This window comes from Ascaphus truei, chromosome 3, assembly GCF_040206685.1.
Source record: "Ascaphus truei isolate aAscTru1 chromosome 3, aAscTru1.hap1, whole genome shotgun sequence".
Taxonomy (NCBI): Eukaryota; Metazoa; Chordata; class Amphibia; order Anura; family Ascaphidae; genus Ascaphus; species Ascaphus truei.
In genome coordinates this window covers 88,240,119-88,256,057 of record NC_134485.1, presented here as the reverse complement: position 1 = coordinate 88,256,057, position 15,939 = coordinate 88,240,119, and the positions used below count along the sequence as shown (strand labels likewise).

At 47.4% G+C, this 15,939-nt stretch overlaps 1 protein-coding gene across 1 annotated transcript in view; it reads right to left on the bottom strand.

The window, feature by feature from the left end:
* The window catches only part of ANOS1 (anosmin 1), a 208,049-nt gene that overhangs the window by 37,827 nt on the left and 154,283 nt on the right, over window positions 1-15,939 (bottom strand). Inside the window, exons 7-9 of the mRNA XM_075594558.1 lie at window positions 8,904-9,109; window positions 7,683-7,827; window positions 2,949-3,095 (exon numbers count right to left, since the gene is read on the bottom strand). Coding sequence (XP_075450673.1) covers window positions 2,949-3,095; window positions 7,683-7,827; window positions 8,904-9,109 — 498 coding nt within the window. The remainder of the gene's footprint in view (window positions 1-2,948; window positions 3,096-7,682; window positions 7,828-8,903; window positions 9,110-15,939) is intronic.

Sequence of the window (15,939 nt, the reverse complement as noted above, 5' to 3'; positions counted from 1 at the left end):
CAACACAGATTTCAGAGTCATATAATTAGACACCAAGATTTTATGAGATTTTTGTACCACACGTTGATAGAAACAAAAAGTAAGGATATAACAATTTGCAAGACTTTTCTGTTTCAGCGAATATGATGCATAAAATATTCATGAAATATACAAATGAAAAACTGTGACCACATGGGAAAAAACAAACTTTGTTTCAGAATCTAAACATATGGAAAGAATAGTCTTAAAAATAATGTATTAATAAAGTGTCTCTTTAGTAGTGTATTTCAAACAATAAGATGGTTTTCTATTAATCTCCCTATTATTTATATGATTATTTTTACATGGTATAACACCAGAGCACCGGATTTATAAAGCTTCCGAGATGCCTCAGGGGGATTAGTTGATGCATAGCTAAGCGCAGTGTACCATGCAATATCAAAAGAGAAAAATGTCCATGTCTGTGTGGCTTTCCATCAGAATTTAAGGTATACTGGCCGTGCATGTTACGATTTGCACAAACAGTGAGGTTGAGGGTGATGGTCTACCCACTCTAACAATTGAGAAAGGATACTAAGGGGATATTAACTAAACTCAGATAAGGGGATTTATAGTTTAGCTGCCATTTAAATCTGTAGGAAAAGCAGAATTTATGGGGCTGGTGCAGGGGTATTCGGTGCCCCAAAGTGAACCAGCATCCTTTTGCCCTCATAACCCCCCCCCCCACCACTCCCACCCCCCCCCCCCCCCCCCGAATTAAATTTTTGCATTTTAAAAAAATGTTTTACCCTCATTCCTCATCCTCTCTCAGCACTCCCTCCTTAAACTATTTCTTTCAGCCCCCTCCTCATCCTCTCAACCCCCCTCCTCATCCTCTCATCCACTCTCCTCTCTACCCTCATCCACATCCTCCTCCTACCCCCTCCTCATCCTCTCCCAGCCCCCTTCTCATCCTCCCTCTCAACCCCCTGCCTTATCCTCTCTCAGACCCCCTCCTCATACTCTCTCAACCCCCCTCCTCATCCTCTCTATCACTCCACTCTCCTCATCTTCTCTCACACCCCACCCCATCATCCTCTCTTTTCCCCTTCTCATCCTCTCTCCCACCTACCCACTCCTCATCCTCTCTCATCACCGCACTACTCATCCTCTCAGCCCCCTCCTCCCTCTCAAATCTGTGCCTCATCCTCTCTCAACTCCCCTCCTCGTCCTCTCTATCACTCCCCTCCTCATGCTGTCTCACCCCTCTCATCATCCCATCTCCTCATCCTCTCAGCCCTGCTCCTCATACTCTCTCAACCCCCTCCTCATCCTCTCTATCAGTCCCCCCATCCTCATGCTCTCCTCCACTCCCCCTCATCCTCTCTCTCACCACTTCACCTACTAATCATAGGGAGAGGGAGTGGCTCAGTGAGTAAAGACATGATGGCACTGAGAGTTTGTAGTAGGGTAGTCTGGTTCAATTCCCGCTATCGGCTCCTTGTGACCTTGGGCAAGTCACTTTATCTCCCTGTGCCTCAGGCACCAAAAACATAGATTGTAAGCTCTACGGGGCAGGGACTGTGTCTGCAAGAATGTCTCTGTAAAGCGTTACGTAAAACTAGCAGCGCTACACAAGAACATGCTATTATTATTATTATCTCAACCCCCTGCCTCATCCTCTCCTAACTCCCCTCCTCATACTCTCTCAACCCCCCCTAATCCTCTCAGTCTGCCTCAACCCACCCTTCTCATCCTCTCTTAGCCTCCATCTTTATACTCTCCCTAAACCCTCTGCCTCATCCTCTCTCTGTCTCAACCCACCTCCTTATGCTCTCTCTCATCCCTCCTCTTCATCCACTCACTCCCCCTTCTAATTCTCTCACTGCCCTTCCTTATCCCCTCTCACCCCTCTCCTCTACAGTCTCATCCTCCCATCCTCATCCCCTCTCTCACCCTCACCATCATCCCTCATTCTCTCTCTCCCCCCTTAAATCAAAATGTAAACATGGTTGACTGTGGTCCTGAAGTGCAACAGGGGAGGACCTGCGCTGGAGCAACAGCAGACATCGGAAGTCAGTGAAGTCTTCTGTGTCGGACTGCTGGGGCATGCTCCTCCCCGGCCATCCTCCTCCTCCTCCTCCTCCTCCTCTGTTTTCACCACTCTGCTCTGCTCCCATCAACTGCCAACATCCTCCTCCACCCCCGCAACACTACTCGGCTCTCACCTCACACCATCGTCCTCAACCCGCCGCCCTGCTCTGCTCCCATCAGTTGACGTCATCCCCCTGCTGCTCTCTCACTTCCGCCCTCCTCTGCCCCTGCCGCCCTGCTCTACTCTCACCGTCCGCTGTCTGCCTCCTCTGCAGCCACCACTCTCCTTCTCTCTTACAGCTCACCATCATCCTCCTCACCTCCAGTCACCCCCCAAATTGTGCCACACTAGGCAACTGCCTAGTTCATATAGGCCTAGCACCGGCCCTCCTCAGATACCCATATTAGAGATTAGTGAATCCCAACCTTAAAATTATATTACTCTAACAATATTTAAAAATATACAGTATCATTAGTGTTATTAAATGAGGTTTAACCATGTCTTCAATGAAAGAAAGTAGATGAACTACAATTTAAATTACTGTTCTAAAGCCGGATCTCATCATTCTCACAGTAGAACTGCCATTGCATTGTATGTAAATATTAGAGACAGGTTCTTAGACAATTATGGGGTTATTTATAAAAGTCTCTGTTGCAGTGAGGTCGTAATGACACGTGGGTTGTCTGAGGGTAGCTTTTAATTTAGAGCTGGGTTGATACAAGAGGTGTGATTCAATAATAAATGATGCTTTATTTTCGTACTTTATTGGTTTTAACTGGATGTGCAAAATGATCAGTCGGTGGTGTTTTATTTGTGGGTTTTTTCAGTTAAAACCTAAAACCGGAATCCCTATTTATGAAATTAGCAATTTAAAAAGAAACTGTTTTCTATTCACCTTCTGTCTTCTTCCAGTAGACTTTGGCCTGAAGTTGGTTGTCCTGGTAGAAAGGAGCCCCGATTTCAAGCGTACGAGCAGTTCGCTTTATCTGAGGTGGTGCAAGAGCCTCCGTCTTCATTTTGCTGACTTTTGATATTTGGTCCTCTGAAAAGAATGCAGTGGTTTAATTGAAACAAGACTGTGCATTTTCAAAACATTTACAATACACTGAAAAAAAGGAATTACATGGCAAGAGTATAGAATAATACAAACAAGGACATTTAAAGTATATACTGTAGAATGTAACATATACCCTACAATAAAATAACCTCCCTACATGGAGTGGAACAAGTGGACAACAGAACACCTGAACACTGAATTTGAACTGTGCTGGAAAGGAGGGGAGATTCTACCACAGACTTAAGGAGTTAGTAGTAGCTCTCTTGACACAAGCGCATCTTCACTCATATATTGCATTTCTCACAACTTCCACTTTATCCTTATTCTAACTTAATTTTCACAGACCAGTTCTCTCTAACCTCTTATCACTAAACTATCACTACTACCACTGCTATTTATATTTGTTCTGATCTCACTTCTTTACAAACTACACATTTCTTTATATGAGCCTCATTATGTTTCTAACTCCATTCATCAATCTCCATCTCTCCTTCCTTCTCCACTTCTCAGTTCACATGAACTCCTTTCCTATCTGCGCCCTATGACACTAAAACACACCCCGACAAATCCTCCTCACACATTCTCTTTCTATCCATGCTTCTCCTCCTTGCCTCTGGGGATTTATCTCCCAATCCTGGTCCCTGCCTTATTTGTACATGCTATCATCCTTACCTCCCATGTAAAACTTCTACTCCTCCTGGTGTAACCCTTCTAACCTCATACCCATCCCCTGTGAACCTCCCTCCTCTTTCTCCTGTGCTCTTAAGAATACCTGTTTCCTTTCCAACAAGTTTCTCTCTGTGCATGACTTCTTTTTCTCTCACTCTCTGCTCTTCTTTGCTATAACAGAGACTTAACTTACTAAGTCTAACTTTTCTCCCACACTCTGTGTCCAGGTGGCAGGGGTGGAGGCGTGGGGGCTTTCCCTCTCCCAAATCTGCCGTTATGATCCCTGTATATTCCTCCCTCTCTTTCTTTTACCTTCTTTGAGGCTCACACTATCCACCTTTTTCTCCTCTCCCTCTCCATTTGGCGGTCAACTATCACCCACCTACCACCACTCATCTGTCTTTCTCTCGCACTTTGAATCTTGGCTCTCTTTCTTCCTCTCCTCAGACTCCCCTGTTCTTCTCTTTGGGGACTTCAATTGCTATATTGATGACCCCTCTCTCCCTAGGGCTTCCCACTTTCTCTCTCTAACTGCTTATTTTGACCTTCACCAATAGACTGCAGCCAGTACCCACGAGGATGGCAACTCCATAGACCTGGTTTTCATAAAAAAACCTTTTCTCTCTCGAATTTCTTCATTTTCCCTTTTTGTCTTTCTGACAATCTCAATTCATTTTCTCTCTCTCACTTCTCCCCTACCCCTCATTTCTGCATAGACCTGAGCTATATTAACCTACCAGCTTTTTTATTCTACTTTGCGCTCATCTTTCTCCTCTCTCTCCTCCCTCTCCTCTCTCTGCTCCAGCCTCTGAAAACCTGGACAGGAAAAAAAACTCTGCCCTATCCTCCTCTCTTGATCTTCATGACCCTTTTCTTTCGGCCATTCTCACCCTTCTAACCCAAGACCCCTGCTAAACTGCCACACATGCCTCCTTTGTTCTTGCACTCGCTCCTCTGAACACCTCTGGAGGAAATCTCATACTCTCGCGGACATCCTTCACTACAAATGTATCTTATCCTGTTTCAACTCAGCCCACTCCCAGGCTAAGCAAAGTTTGAAACATGGCTTGATATTCAGCAGAGGATTTTTTAAGCTTCATGTGTCGACTTTGGGCATGTTAAATACAATTTTATTATATAATTTACCTCCAGCCCTTACAATGTTTCATTGCAGTGCTCCACCATTTTATCCCAGGCTAAACAACCCTACTTTTCTTCACTAATTAAAATGCACAGGTCTAACCCATGCTGACTCTTCTTTGTCTTTGATTAACTACTCAGATCACCGTCTGTTACCTGTTTCTCTTCCATTTCACCTCAGGACATTGTTGACTAGTTCAAGACAAAGGTGGATTCCATACGTCAAGACATCCCCTCTGTATCATCCTCAAATTCTACACCTCTTCCTAACTTTCCTCCAGCCTTCCTCAACTCTTATTTTGTTGTCACAGAAGAGGATGTGTCGCTGCTGATCTCATCTTTTTGTTCTACCACTTGCCCTCTCGACCCCATTCCCTCTCCTCTCCTCAAACCTCTTTCTCCTACTCTAACCCCTACGGTCACACATATATTCAACTCCTTCCTCTATTCTGGTACCTATCCCCCTTTAAACATGCAACAGTTATACCATTACCATTACTCAAAAACAGAAAGCTTGACCCTACCTGTCTCTCTAACTATCGTCCCGTCTCCCTCATGCCTTATGCCTCTAAACTCCTTGAACGCCTTGTATTCTCTTGCTTGCTCCATTTTCTCACCTCCTATAATCTCCTAGACCCGCTACAATCTGGCTTCTGCACTGCTGACTCCACCGCAACAGCCCTTACTTAAATAACTAATGATCTCAATGCTCTCAACGAAAAAGGTCATTATACTCTGCTTATACTGCTCGACCTCTCTGCAGCCTTTGATATTGTGGACCATCCTCTTCTCCTTCAAATTCTTCATACTCTTAGTATCCGTAACAAAGCTCTATCCTGGATTTACTCTAACTTCTCCCATCGTACTTTCAGTGTCTTGTTTGCTAACACCTCCTCCTCTGTCGATCTCACTGTGGGTGTATACCAGGGGTAAACCTCTTCTCTCTTCTATATACAAAATCTCAACAGGTGACCTTATCTCGTCCCTTGGGTTCAAATATCACCTCTATGCCTATGACACATTAATTTACTTTTCAACCCCTGGCCTTGCATTTGCTGTACAGACAAAAGTCTCGGAATGTCTCTCCGCTATATCAACCTGGATGGCCCTCCGCCAACTCAAAATTAACATGTCAAAAATAGGGCTCCTCATACTTCCTCCCAAGTCTAGCGCTACTGCCCCCTTCTACATTACTGTTGGCAGCACTATTATGCACACAGTATTACAAGTAAATTGCAGAGGTGTAAAATTTGACTTCTCCCTCACATTCTCCTCTCACGTTAACAGTGCAGCTAAAACCTGTAATTTTTTCCTTCATAACATTGTAAATATGCACTCTTTCGTTTGCTGCTCTACTGCTAAAACTCTAACACTGGCCCTAATTTTTTCTCGTCTTGACTATTGTAACTTTCTGCTTTCTGGCCTTCCGGCCACTCACCTTCAATCTATCCTAAATGCTGCTGCTAGAATCACTTTACTCTCCTAAATCTTTCTCAGCATCTGTCCTGCTAAATCCCTCTCATGGATTCCTATAAAATCCCTTATTACACACAAAATTATCTTCCTCACTTTTAAGGCTATACACTTGTCAGCCCCTACTTACATCTCAACCCTAAATTCTACTGTATCTATATGCAATCCTGACTCTTGCGTTCTCTCTACCACATTTGAATCTAAAGCCTTCCCCACATAAAACCTTTCACACTCACTGCCCCACACACTTCCTCTCAACATTCGACTAGCACTCTCTCTATCCACCTTTAAGACACATCTTAAAACACACCTTTTTAACAAAGCATATGGGTAGCTCCGTGGCTGATACTATACACCTCATACATTGACCTTGGCCCCTTGAAGATGCACTTACGAGCACACCCTCCTACTGCCTCTGTAAGTTCTTCCTACTTACCACTGAGACTGTAAGCTCTTTGGGGCAGACTCTCCTTTTCCTAATGTTACTTTTATGTCGAAGCGCTTATTACCGTTATGTGTTAAATTATTATGTCACGTGTATTACTTCTATGAAGCGCTTTGTACATAGATGGCGCTATATAAATAAAGATATACCTACATACATACATTTCAGCAACATTCCAATTAATTGATTACCTGTAGTAGCAATGTAAGCTTGCTAATCATGATATATTGGTTTGTTTGTCCGATAATTCACTGGAACAAATAATCAGCAAAGAAATAGTGATATGTTCAACACACACATATATACTATAGCAGAAGTGGACAAAATCCATCCCACCATAGGTAGGCCGCTCCTCCCCCACCCCAAGGGCGGGGGAGTGTGAGAGAGTGAGAGAAAGGAGGGAGATTGTGAGAGAAAGGAGGGAGATAGTGAGAGAAATGGGGTACAGAGTGAGAGTGAAAGGGGGAAGTGAGAGAATGGATGGGTGAGAGTAAGGAGAGTGGGGGAGAGAGAGTAAGAGAAAGGAAGGGGGAGTAAGAATGAGAAAGGGGGCATGTAGCGGAGATGCAGTGAGAAGAATAGTAAGTAGAATCTGGTGAGGATCTACATTAAATGTGTGACCCACAAGACAAAATAATTGTTCACTCCTGGTGTAGAGCATATGACTTTTATCTCATAGTTACCACCCTCCCTGGATAAGGAATATGCCCTGTCCTTTGAATAGAGGCTCTCCAATTACTGTATTTCTAAGATTCACTCAGAAATCTGTAGAGGCTTTTCTCCATTTCAAATAAAACACAACAAATATACTAGGAATATGCAAATATCCTATGAATCCTACTTACTGCTTGAGCTTGACTGGCTGGAGGCAAAGTAGAGTGAGACTTTTGCACTTTTTAGACGTACTTGTCCCCAATATGTAATGGCTTGCAGCTCCACCATGTAGTTGCTATTTGGTTGAAGGCCTTCCAAAATCACATCGTTTTGTGACTGCAATTGGATTGAAAATATTGTAGGCAAACATTTCTCAAAATGATTGAAGCAACAAGAAACCACTATTCTTGATGTTTAACATTCTAGTATTCATTTTATCATACATTAAATACAATTATTATATTATTTTATTTTCATTTGACGTGCTGATATACAGTACCGCATACAATTTAATTGAAAAAAAAGTTCTGTCCAGGGTATCTTTGGACTTCAAGTCTGAAGGAAATATATTCTGGTGCAACAACAGTAGAAAGCATTTAAAAAAAATCAATTTGTGGATTTCATCATTAAAATACTTGAAGGGTAGGTTAAATTTATGACTGTTCTCTGCCTGTGAGGCATTCTAAACACCTGGGTTGTTAATCACCGAAGTGGTATATCTGTCACTATAAAATAGCTCTCCAAGCCCTAATTGAACACTATCCAGTTTAGAAATAGGAAGCACATTAAGAAATATTCTGATGTTTAGCTATTTACTATTTAATATTAAACAATTACAGAAATTATTACATGCAGAGGGGCAAAAGTATTTACTGTCCAAAAAAGAAAATGTGTAAAATACATTCCTGCCTGAAACTTATTTTTGGCTACAATAAGAACAGGTAAAACCATATTGCCGCAGCACAGTATAAACTCAATGAACTCCACAGTTGAAGGATGAAAACATGTAAACCAGTCAGTAATAACCCTTGTACTCCGTCAGTTTCAGATATGTGAACATTTACAGCATTTCATATGCAGCAGTTCTGAGGATGGGAAATAAATAGGCCATATCTAAGCAAACAAGTTATAGATAAAACTGTGGAATTTGAAGTATGAGGGCCTTATTCAAAATCAGATACATGCATTATTGGATAAGGCATTTTCTCTTATTATTCCATGAGAAAATGTGTGCTCATTTGGACGTCACTTCCCAGAATCCCTGTCTGCAGTGGAAGCACTAAGATAAAATGGTGAAAAGCAAGGTTCAGACCTGCCTGAGACATATGAATGTGCACACAAGTGATATTTTTACTTCCGCAAAAAAAAAAATACAGCTAGTATATCCATTAAAGGTTTACATTTTTCTTTACCCCTTCTGTTGTCTTTCGCCGCTTCTTCTTAGCTGGGACCACAGATTTGCTATTGGCAGTCCAACTCCAAAAGACTTTATAATGGTGCACAGGAATGTCAGGCTCCTCTGGAAGATCCCACACAATCCGTACAGTCACGGTACCATCATTGTTTGTGGTGGAGTTGGCAATCTTGAGATTAGTAGGTGCTGGTGGGGCTGAAGGATCTGTAACAATAGCATAACAATATTTTACAAATATATAAATTAAAGAGGACACAAAAAAACACTATTTAAATATAATATTCTATTGTTTTAACGTTCACTTAAACTACCACATATGATGGCAGGAGACCTTTAATACACAGTATACTTAAAAAAAAATGTGGTCTATTCAGCATTCGATCCCTTTATTGTTGTAGCCTGGAGCTCCCGTGGCTCCTGGAGACCCCCCTCCCTTGTGGCAGCGCGGTCGCGGGTGCCGACGGACCCGACGGCGGCTTCCAAGGGTGGGGGCTGCAGCAGGGAGCAGCGCGGCTTTCCCCGCATGCGGCCGGTTGCCGGGGACGCGATCGGGCTGTTGCTAAGGCCGCGGTCGCGTCTCTAAGGTCCCGGCGGCCGGGGAAGCAGGGCGCCGCCATTGCGCTGCGGGTTGCGCATGCGCAGGGACCCGATAGCGTAGGGAGAGCCCCAGAGACAGGGCAAAGTCACGCGAGCATAGGGACAGCTCAGGGAAGATTGAGGCAGCCCAGCCCAGGACAGCTTGCGCAGGCGCAGGAGACGTAGGGAAAAGCCCGCGAAGCCCTAGCCTACCAGGGAAGGCTCTGAGCTGGGACTACATATCCCAAGAGCCTTTGCGCGCCCCACGTGACACCAGGGAGCCAATAGGGCTTAGGAAGCCCCTGCAGAAGAGATACATTTGGTGGGCTTGGAGCACGTTAGGTAGCAGTCAGAGACCGGAGCAGCCCAGGGAAGGAGGTAGGGTACAGGAGTCACAGACTCGCTGTACTAGGCCAGCACCCCCGGGGTCTGAGGTAGCTAGTTACTCTGAGAGAGCGAGTGTTGCCAGGGACTGCTCTAGAGAGAGGGACCCTGTCACTCAGGAGTTGCCGTTGGAGCAGGGGAGCTGTGAGGGAAGGAAGGGTGCGGGGAGCGCGTACAGCTCCTGCGGCCCTATAGGTACCCACACCCCAGGTAGGCCCCAACCCCCCACTAGGGTAGTGGGTAATTGCTGAGGGAGGCCCAAGATAGGGACGCTGCCCTTAGTTTAGAGTGCTGCCTTGTCAGAGTCACAGCGGTCAGTGCTGTGAGGTCTGACAGGCAGGCACCTTGTTGCGCAGCACGTTGGCTGACAACATCTAGTGGGTCACAACTTGTTGCTGCAAGCGCTGGGATTAGTGAGGCTTAGGGGACTTAGAGAGTTAGGGGAGTGGGACAGGTCATTAACCCCTGTAGGCCCCTAGGAGTTTCCCCAAAGCCACTACAGGTTGCTGTACTATAGGGACGGCCTATAGTGTAGCACGTGCCACTTAGACTAGATAGGGACACAGCGGCTGCTGCTGTTCCTGTTGAAGCGGTTCGGACCCACGTTGGGGTCCGCAGAGACTATTTCGGAGTGGGACCGCCCTGACGGTCCACGCGTGCCTGGAGTTCGGTTGGAGGATCAGAAGGAGGCATCGCCCGACTGATCCTTTGCGAAGTATTGCTGACCCGAGAACCGGAGTGCTCGGCAGGTATTATACAATCATACGTGCACCACCGGGCCCTTAGCTTAAATAGTGACTGCGCAGTCACCCATTGACTCTCTGCAAGAGTGCGGGACATTGGGTGGGGTTCTTTGGACACTGGGTGGGATCACCTGGTGTTGGGGAATCGTCCTGCGAGACGTCACGGTTAGTGTCTCCTCGTGAGAGGGACACAGGTTATGATTGATGTGATGATATTCTCTATGCATGTTAGTAAAGGTATTAGTTAATATAATCACTGTGTATGTGTTGATTGATTGTCCTGTGAGGAACCACTCCCCCTCTGGTGGGAGCCATCGCAGGTGGAGGCACTGCATCATTAACGTAAGTAATATCCATAGTATAATTGCCCCAGGTTCCCCGTGGCGGAAGCTCAGCCCTCCTGTGAGCCAACAGGTTATGCACCACACTGAGTAACGATATATGTTCCTGCACCCACACAGTATAAATCTGCGATGGGGGGGGGGAAACCCATTACATTTGGAGGCGCTGCTGAGATAGACATGGGGTGCCCTGTGTTTTTTTTTTTAAACTGTTCAAGTTCTATTTTTGTCATCATGGTTCTGAAGTCCGGACACGAGGTCCACGACTGGGCCATGATGTTGGGAGTGCCACCGCTCCACACGCTTGCGGTGTGCCGTGTCCCTGTAGATATTCTGTCACCAGATATACGAGTGGCCCTGGGACAAAACCCTCATCTCCGGGGGGCTGCCCCCATAGCCGTGGTAGATTTACACTTGGAGGACGAGAAGTATTGTTCCGTGCTAGTGAGTTTCGGGCAAGATATAACTGAAGGCCTGGGTCCGTCCAGCTTGTGGTTGGAAGATTCGGTCGGTTCAGACTGTCCTGTAGTGTACCCTGAGCTGCCAAAACAGGAGAGCGCACGTGCCGCTGACTGCACGCCGGCACAGGAAAGTATTGCAGAAACCTGTCCGGGACTGGCGGGAAAACCTAAGAACCGCCCCTGCAATGCGAGTGAGTCAGTGCAGAGCCAGACCCACTCCCTTGTAGAAAGTGCCCCTCCTTCAGATTCCACCAGGGGGAGCAAGCACTGTGACTTTCAACCAAACGTGAATGAGACAGACTGTAAGGGGGTACACCCCAATGTGTATGTGGTCTGGTATGTGCCGGAAGTGAAAGCCCTTACACTAATGTGCACTTGCCTGCAAAAAGCTTATGTCCAGGGAGCCGACCTGTTTCAGCTACTGCTGGAGTGCAAGACCGGCACAGTGGACGGAGAGCTGAGCATACAGTATTTTAGCCCTACATGTGACTGTTCTAGAGAGGCGTTGACATGGGGGTCCCAGTGTGACTGTTGCGGTGCACGGTTATTGAAGACTATTGTGCCCCAGTTTGCAGAACCAGCAGAGGACGAGTTTGAAGTCCCATCGGTGGCGATGCGCCTACCAGCGAACCACACCAGTGATGATACAGAGGAATCACAGGGTAAGGTGTCTATACCCCCACCTTCTTTTAGTGAATCCAGTGACCCAGCACTTGTGGTGATGCGCCTGCCGGCGGACCACTTTAGTGAAATCACCGGACACACTATCTCGGCGGATGCAGAGCCTGCTGTGGGCCCGTGTGCCCTAGAGGAGGTGTATCCCGATGTTGCGGACCCTGCTGTGGGCCCGTGGGCCCTACAATGGCCTGTCCGGCGTATTCCTATGGTACCATCGGTCCTAGAATGGGGACCAGTACCTACCGACGACAAGGGTGAGTTGACTGCCCCAGGGGTGTTGAGGGTGAGCCTGCAGGTGACCGCAGAGCACGATGGCTCCTTAAGTATGGTCACCCGGGCGAAGGGCTCCCCTTGGCATCGCGTCCTGGCGGGGGTGTCCTCCTTAGAAGGTAGCTGTCCAGTGGTGCGAGGGGACCAGTACCCACCGCCTATCGTCACAGATGAAGAGAAAACCATCGCAAGCCAGCAGAGTGGTAAGGAACCCCCTTGCTCCCCACAGGCTCCGATGGAGGTGGCCATGAAGAAGGTCGGAGTTACTGCTCCTGAACGGGGTATGAGACCGTGTGCTCCGACCCAAATGGTCCCAGGACTGGGACCCAACGCTCCCGAGTTTCAAGCCAGTGAGTGGACTGTCCCAGAAGTGTTGTGGACAGGTCCCGATACAGCCGAGGTGGGAACTGACAGCGTCCCCGAGGACCTGTTGGCAACCGGGAATCACCGCAGTGGTAAGGTATCAACCCTTTACCCCCTGCAGGGTGAACCAGTGACATTGTCCAATTCTCGCTTCCCAGTGGAAGCCTCACAGGTCCGTAGGAACAAGGACTGGGTAGTGAAAATGTTCTCCTTGGAGCCCAACGAGGAATGCTCCATTCACCACGTAGTGGACTGCGGGAAAGGTCCTGGCCTCCTGGTCTACCGCATCCATGCCGCGGATGACCGGGTAAAGGCCTGCTTAAAAGACATTGTGCAACTCCGTCCACCAGGGGGAGGAAGTAGCGAAGAACCAGTGACTGTCACTCCAGAGTGTGCTCTCCAAGAAATTTTTCTGGGGGAGGCTCACGGACGCAAAAGTGAGGTACCCCCACATTTTAAGTTAGGGGCACCCCACAAATGGTCTCAGCAAACAGCTGACGCTCAGCTGGCCTCGGGTATGGTATGTGAACTGTATTGTAACCTGATGTTTAAAGTCACCAGTCATAAGTTGTACATAGGCACTGCATTTTCATTGTATAACTGTGTACCAGGTTATGTCTGCCATCCAAGCGAGGACGTTGGAACTTCACCAGGGGGAGAGTGTAGCCTGGAGCTCCAGTGTCTTCTGGAGACCCCCCTCCCTTGTGGCAGCGCGGTCGCGGGTGCCGACGGACCCGACGGCTGCTTCCAAGGGTGGGGGCTGCAGCAGGGAGCAGCGCGGCTTTCCCCGCATGCGGCCGGTTGCCGGGGACGCGATCGGGCCGGTGCTAAGGCCGCGGTCGCGTCTCTAAGGTCCCGGCACCCGGGGAAGCAGGGCGCCGCCATTGCGCTGCGGGTTGCGCATGCGCTGGGACCCGATAGCGTAGGGAGAGCCCCAGAGGCAGGGCAAAGGCGCGCGAGCATAGGGACAGCTCAGGGAAGATTGAGGCAGCCCAGGACAGCTTGCGCAGGCGCAGGAGAGGTAGGGAAAAGCCCGCGAAGCCCTAGCCTACCAGGGAAGGCTCTGAGCTGGGACTACATATCCCAAGAGCCTTTGCGCGCCCCACGTCACACCAGGGAGCCAATAGGGCTTAGGAAGCCCCTGCAGAAGAGATACATTTGGCGGGCTTGGAGCACGTTAGGTAGCAGTCAGAGACCGGAGCAGCCCAGGGAAGGAGGTAGGGTACAGGAGTCACAGACTCGCTGTACTAGGCCAGCACCCCCGGGGTCTGAGGTAGCTAGTTACTCTGAGAGAGAGAGTGTTGCCAGGGACTGCTCTAGAGAGAGGGACCCTGTCACTCAGGAGTTGCAGTTGGAGCAGGGGAGCTGTGAGGGAAGGAAGGGTGCGGGGAGCGCGTACAGCTCCTGCGGCCCTATAGGTACCCACACCCCAGGTAGGCCCCAACCCCCCACTAGGGTAGTGGGTAATTGCTGAGGGAGGCCCAAGATAGGGACGCTGCCCTTAGTTTAGAGTGCTGCCTTGTCAGAGTCACAGCGGTCAGTGCTGTGAGGTCTGACAGGCAGGCACCTTGTTGCGCAGCACGTTGGCTGACAACATCTAGTGGGTCACAACTTGTTGCTGCAAGCGCTGGGATTAGTGAGGCTTAGGGGACTTAGAGAGTTAGGGGAGTGGGACAGGTCATTAACCCCTGTAGGCCCCTAGGAGTTTCCCCAAAGCCACTACAGGTTGCTGTACTATAGGGACAGCCTATAGTGTAGCACGTGCCACTTAGACTAGATAGGGACACAGCGGCTGCTGCTGTTCCTGTTGAAGCGGTTCGGACCCACGTTGGGGTCCGCAGAGACTATTCCGGAGTGGGACCGCCCTGACGGTCCACGCGTGCCTGGAGTTCGGTTGGAGGATCAGAAGGAGGCATCGCCCGACTGATCCTTTGCGAAGTATTGCTGACCCGAGTACCGGAGTGCTCGGCAGGTATTATACAATCATACGTGCACCACCGGGCCCTTAGCTTAAATAGTGACTGCGCAGTCACCCATTGACTCTCTGCAAGAGTGCAGGACATTGGGTGGGGTTCTTTGGACACTGGGTGGGATCACCTGGTGTTGGGGAATCGTCCTGCGAGACGTCACGGTTAGTGTCTCCTTGTGAGAGGGACACAGGTTATGATTGATGTGATGATATTCTCTATGCATGTTAGTAAAGGTATTAGTTAATATAATCACTGTGTATGTGTTTATTGATTGTCCTGCGAGGAACCACTCCCCCTCTGGTGGGAGCCATTGCAGGTGGAGGCGCTGCATCATTAACGTAAGTAATATCCATAGTATAATTGCCCCAGGTTCCCCGTGGCGGAAGCTCAGCCCTCCTGTGGGCCAACAGGTTATGCACCACACTGAATAACGATATATGTTCCTGCACCCACACAGTATAAATCTGCGATTGGGGGGGGGGAACCCGTTACATTGTTTTAATATAAAACTTGCCAACTGCATACTCAAGGTGAACATATTACTGACTGTATGTCTTAAAAATTAATTAATTTGTATTTTCACTGGATGCTGCTAAAATCTAACCCACACTTTAAGCTGTTTTGTTAATAATGGCAATACAGTATATCCAAAAAGAAACAAAATTAAACAATGGGCATATACAGTATATATATAATAATAATAATTTGTTCTTATATAGTGCTGCTCGTTTTATGTAGTGCTTTACATAGACATTTTGCAGACAGAGTCCCTGCCCCATAGAGATTACAATCTATGTTTTTGGTGACTGAGGCACAGGGAGATAGGGTGATTTGCGCAGGGTCACAGGAAGTTGACACTGGGAATTGAACCAGGTGCCCCTGCTTCAAGCTCAGTGCCAGAGTCAGTGTCTTTACTCACTGATCCGCTCCTTCAGCCCCATATATATACATCTCCCTTCATCAAATCCTTATTTTACTTCCTTAAAGTGGTTGGAAGGTGGAAACGGGTGTTCAATAAGATGTTTGTTTAACCATACTATGAAAGTTTGAACAATATACCTGGCTAAAGTGTGCAAGGTATTTGCCAACATGCCGCTGAGACCAGTATGTCAAACAAATCCTAAACCACCCTACCCTACAAAAAAAATAATTATATATATATATATATATATATATATATATATATATATATATATATATATACACCTACTGTAATAATAATAAAATAATAATAATAAAATAATAATA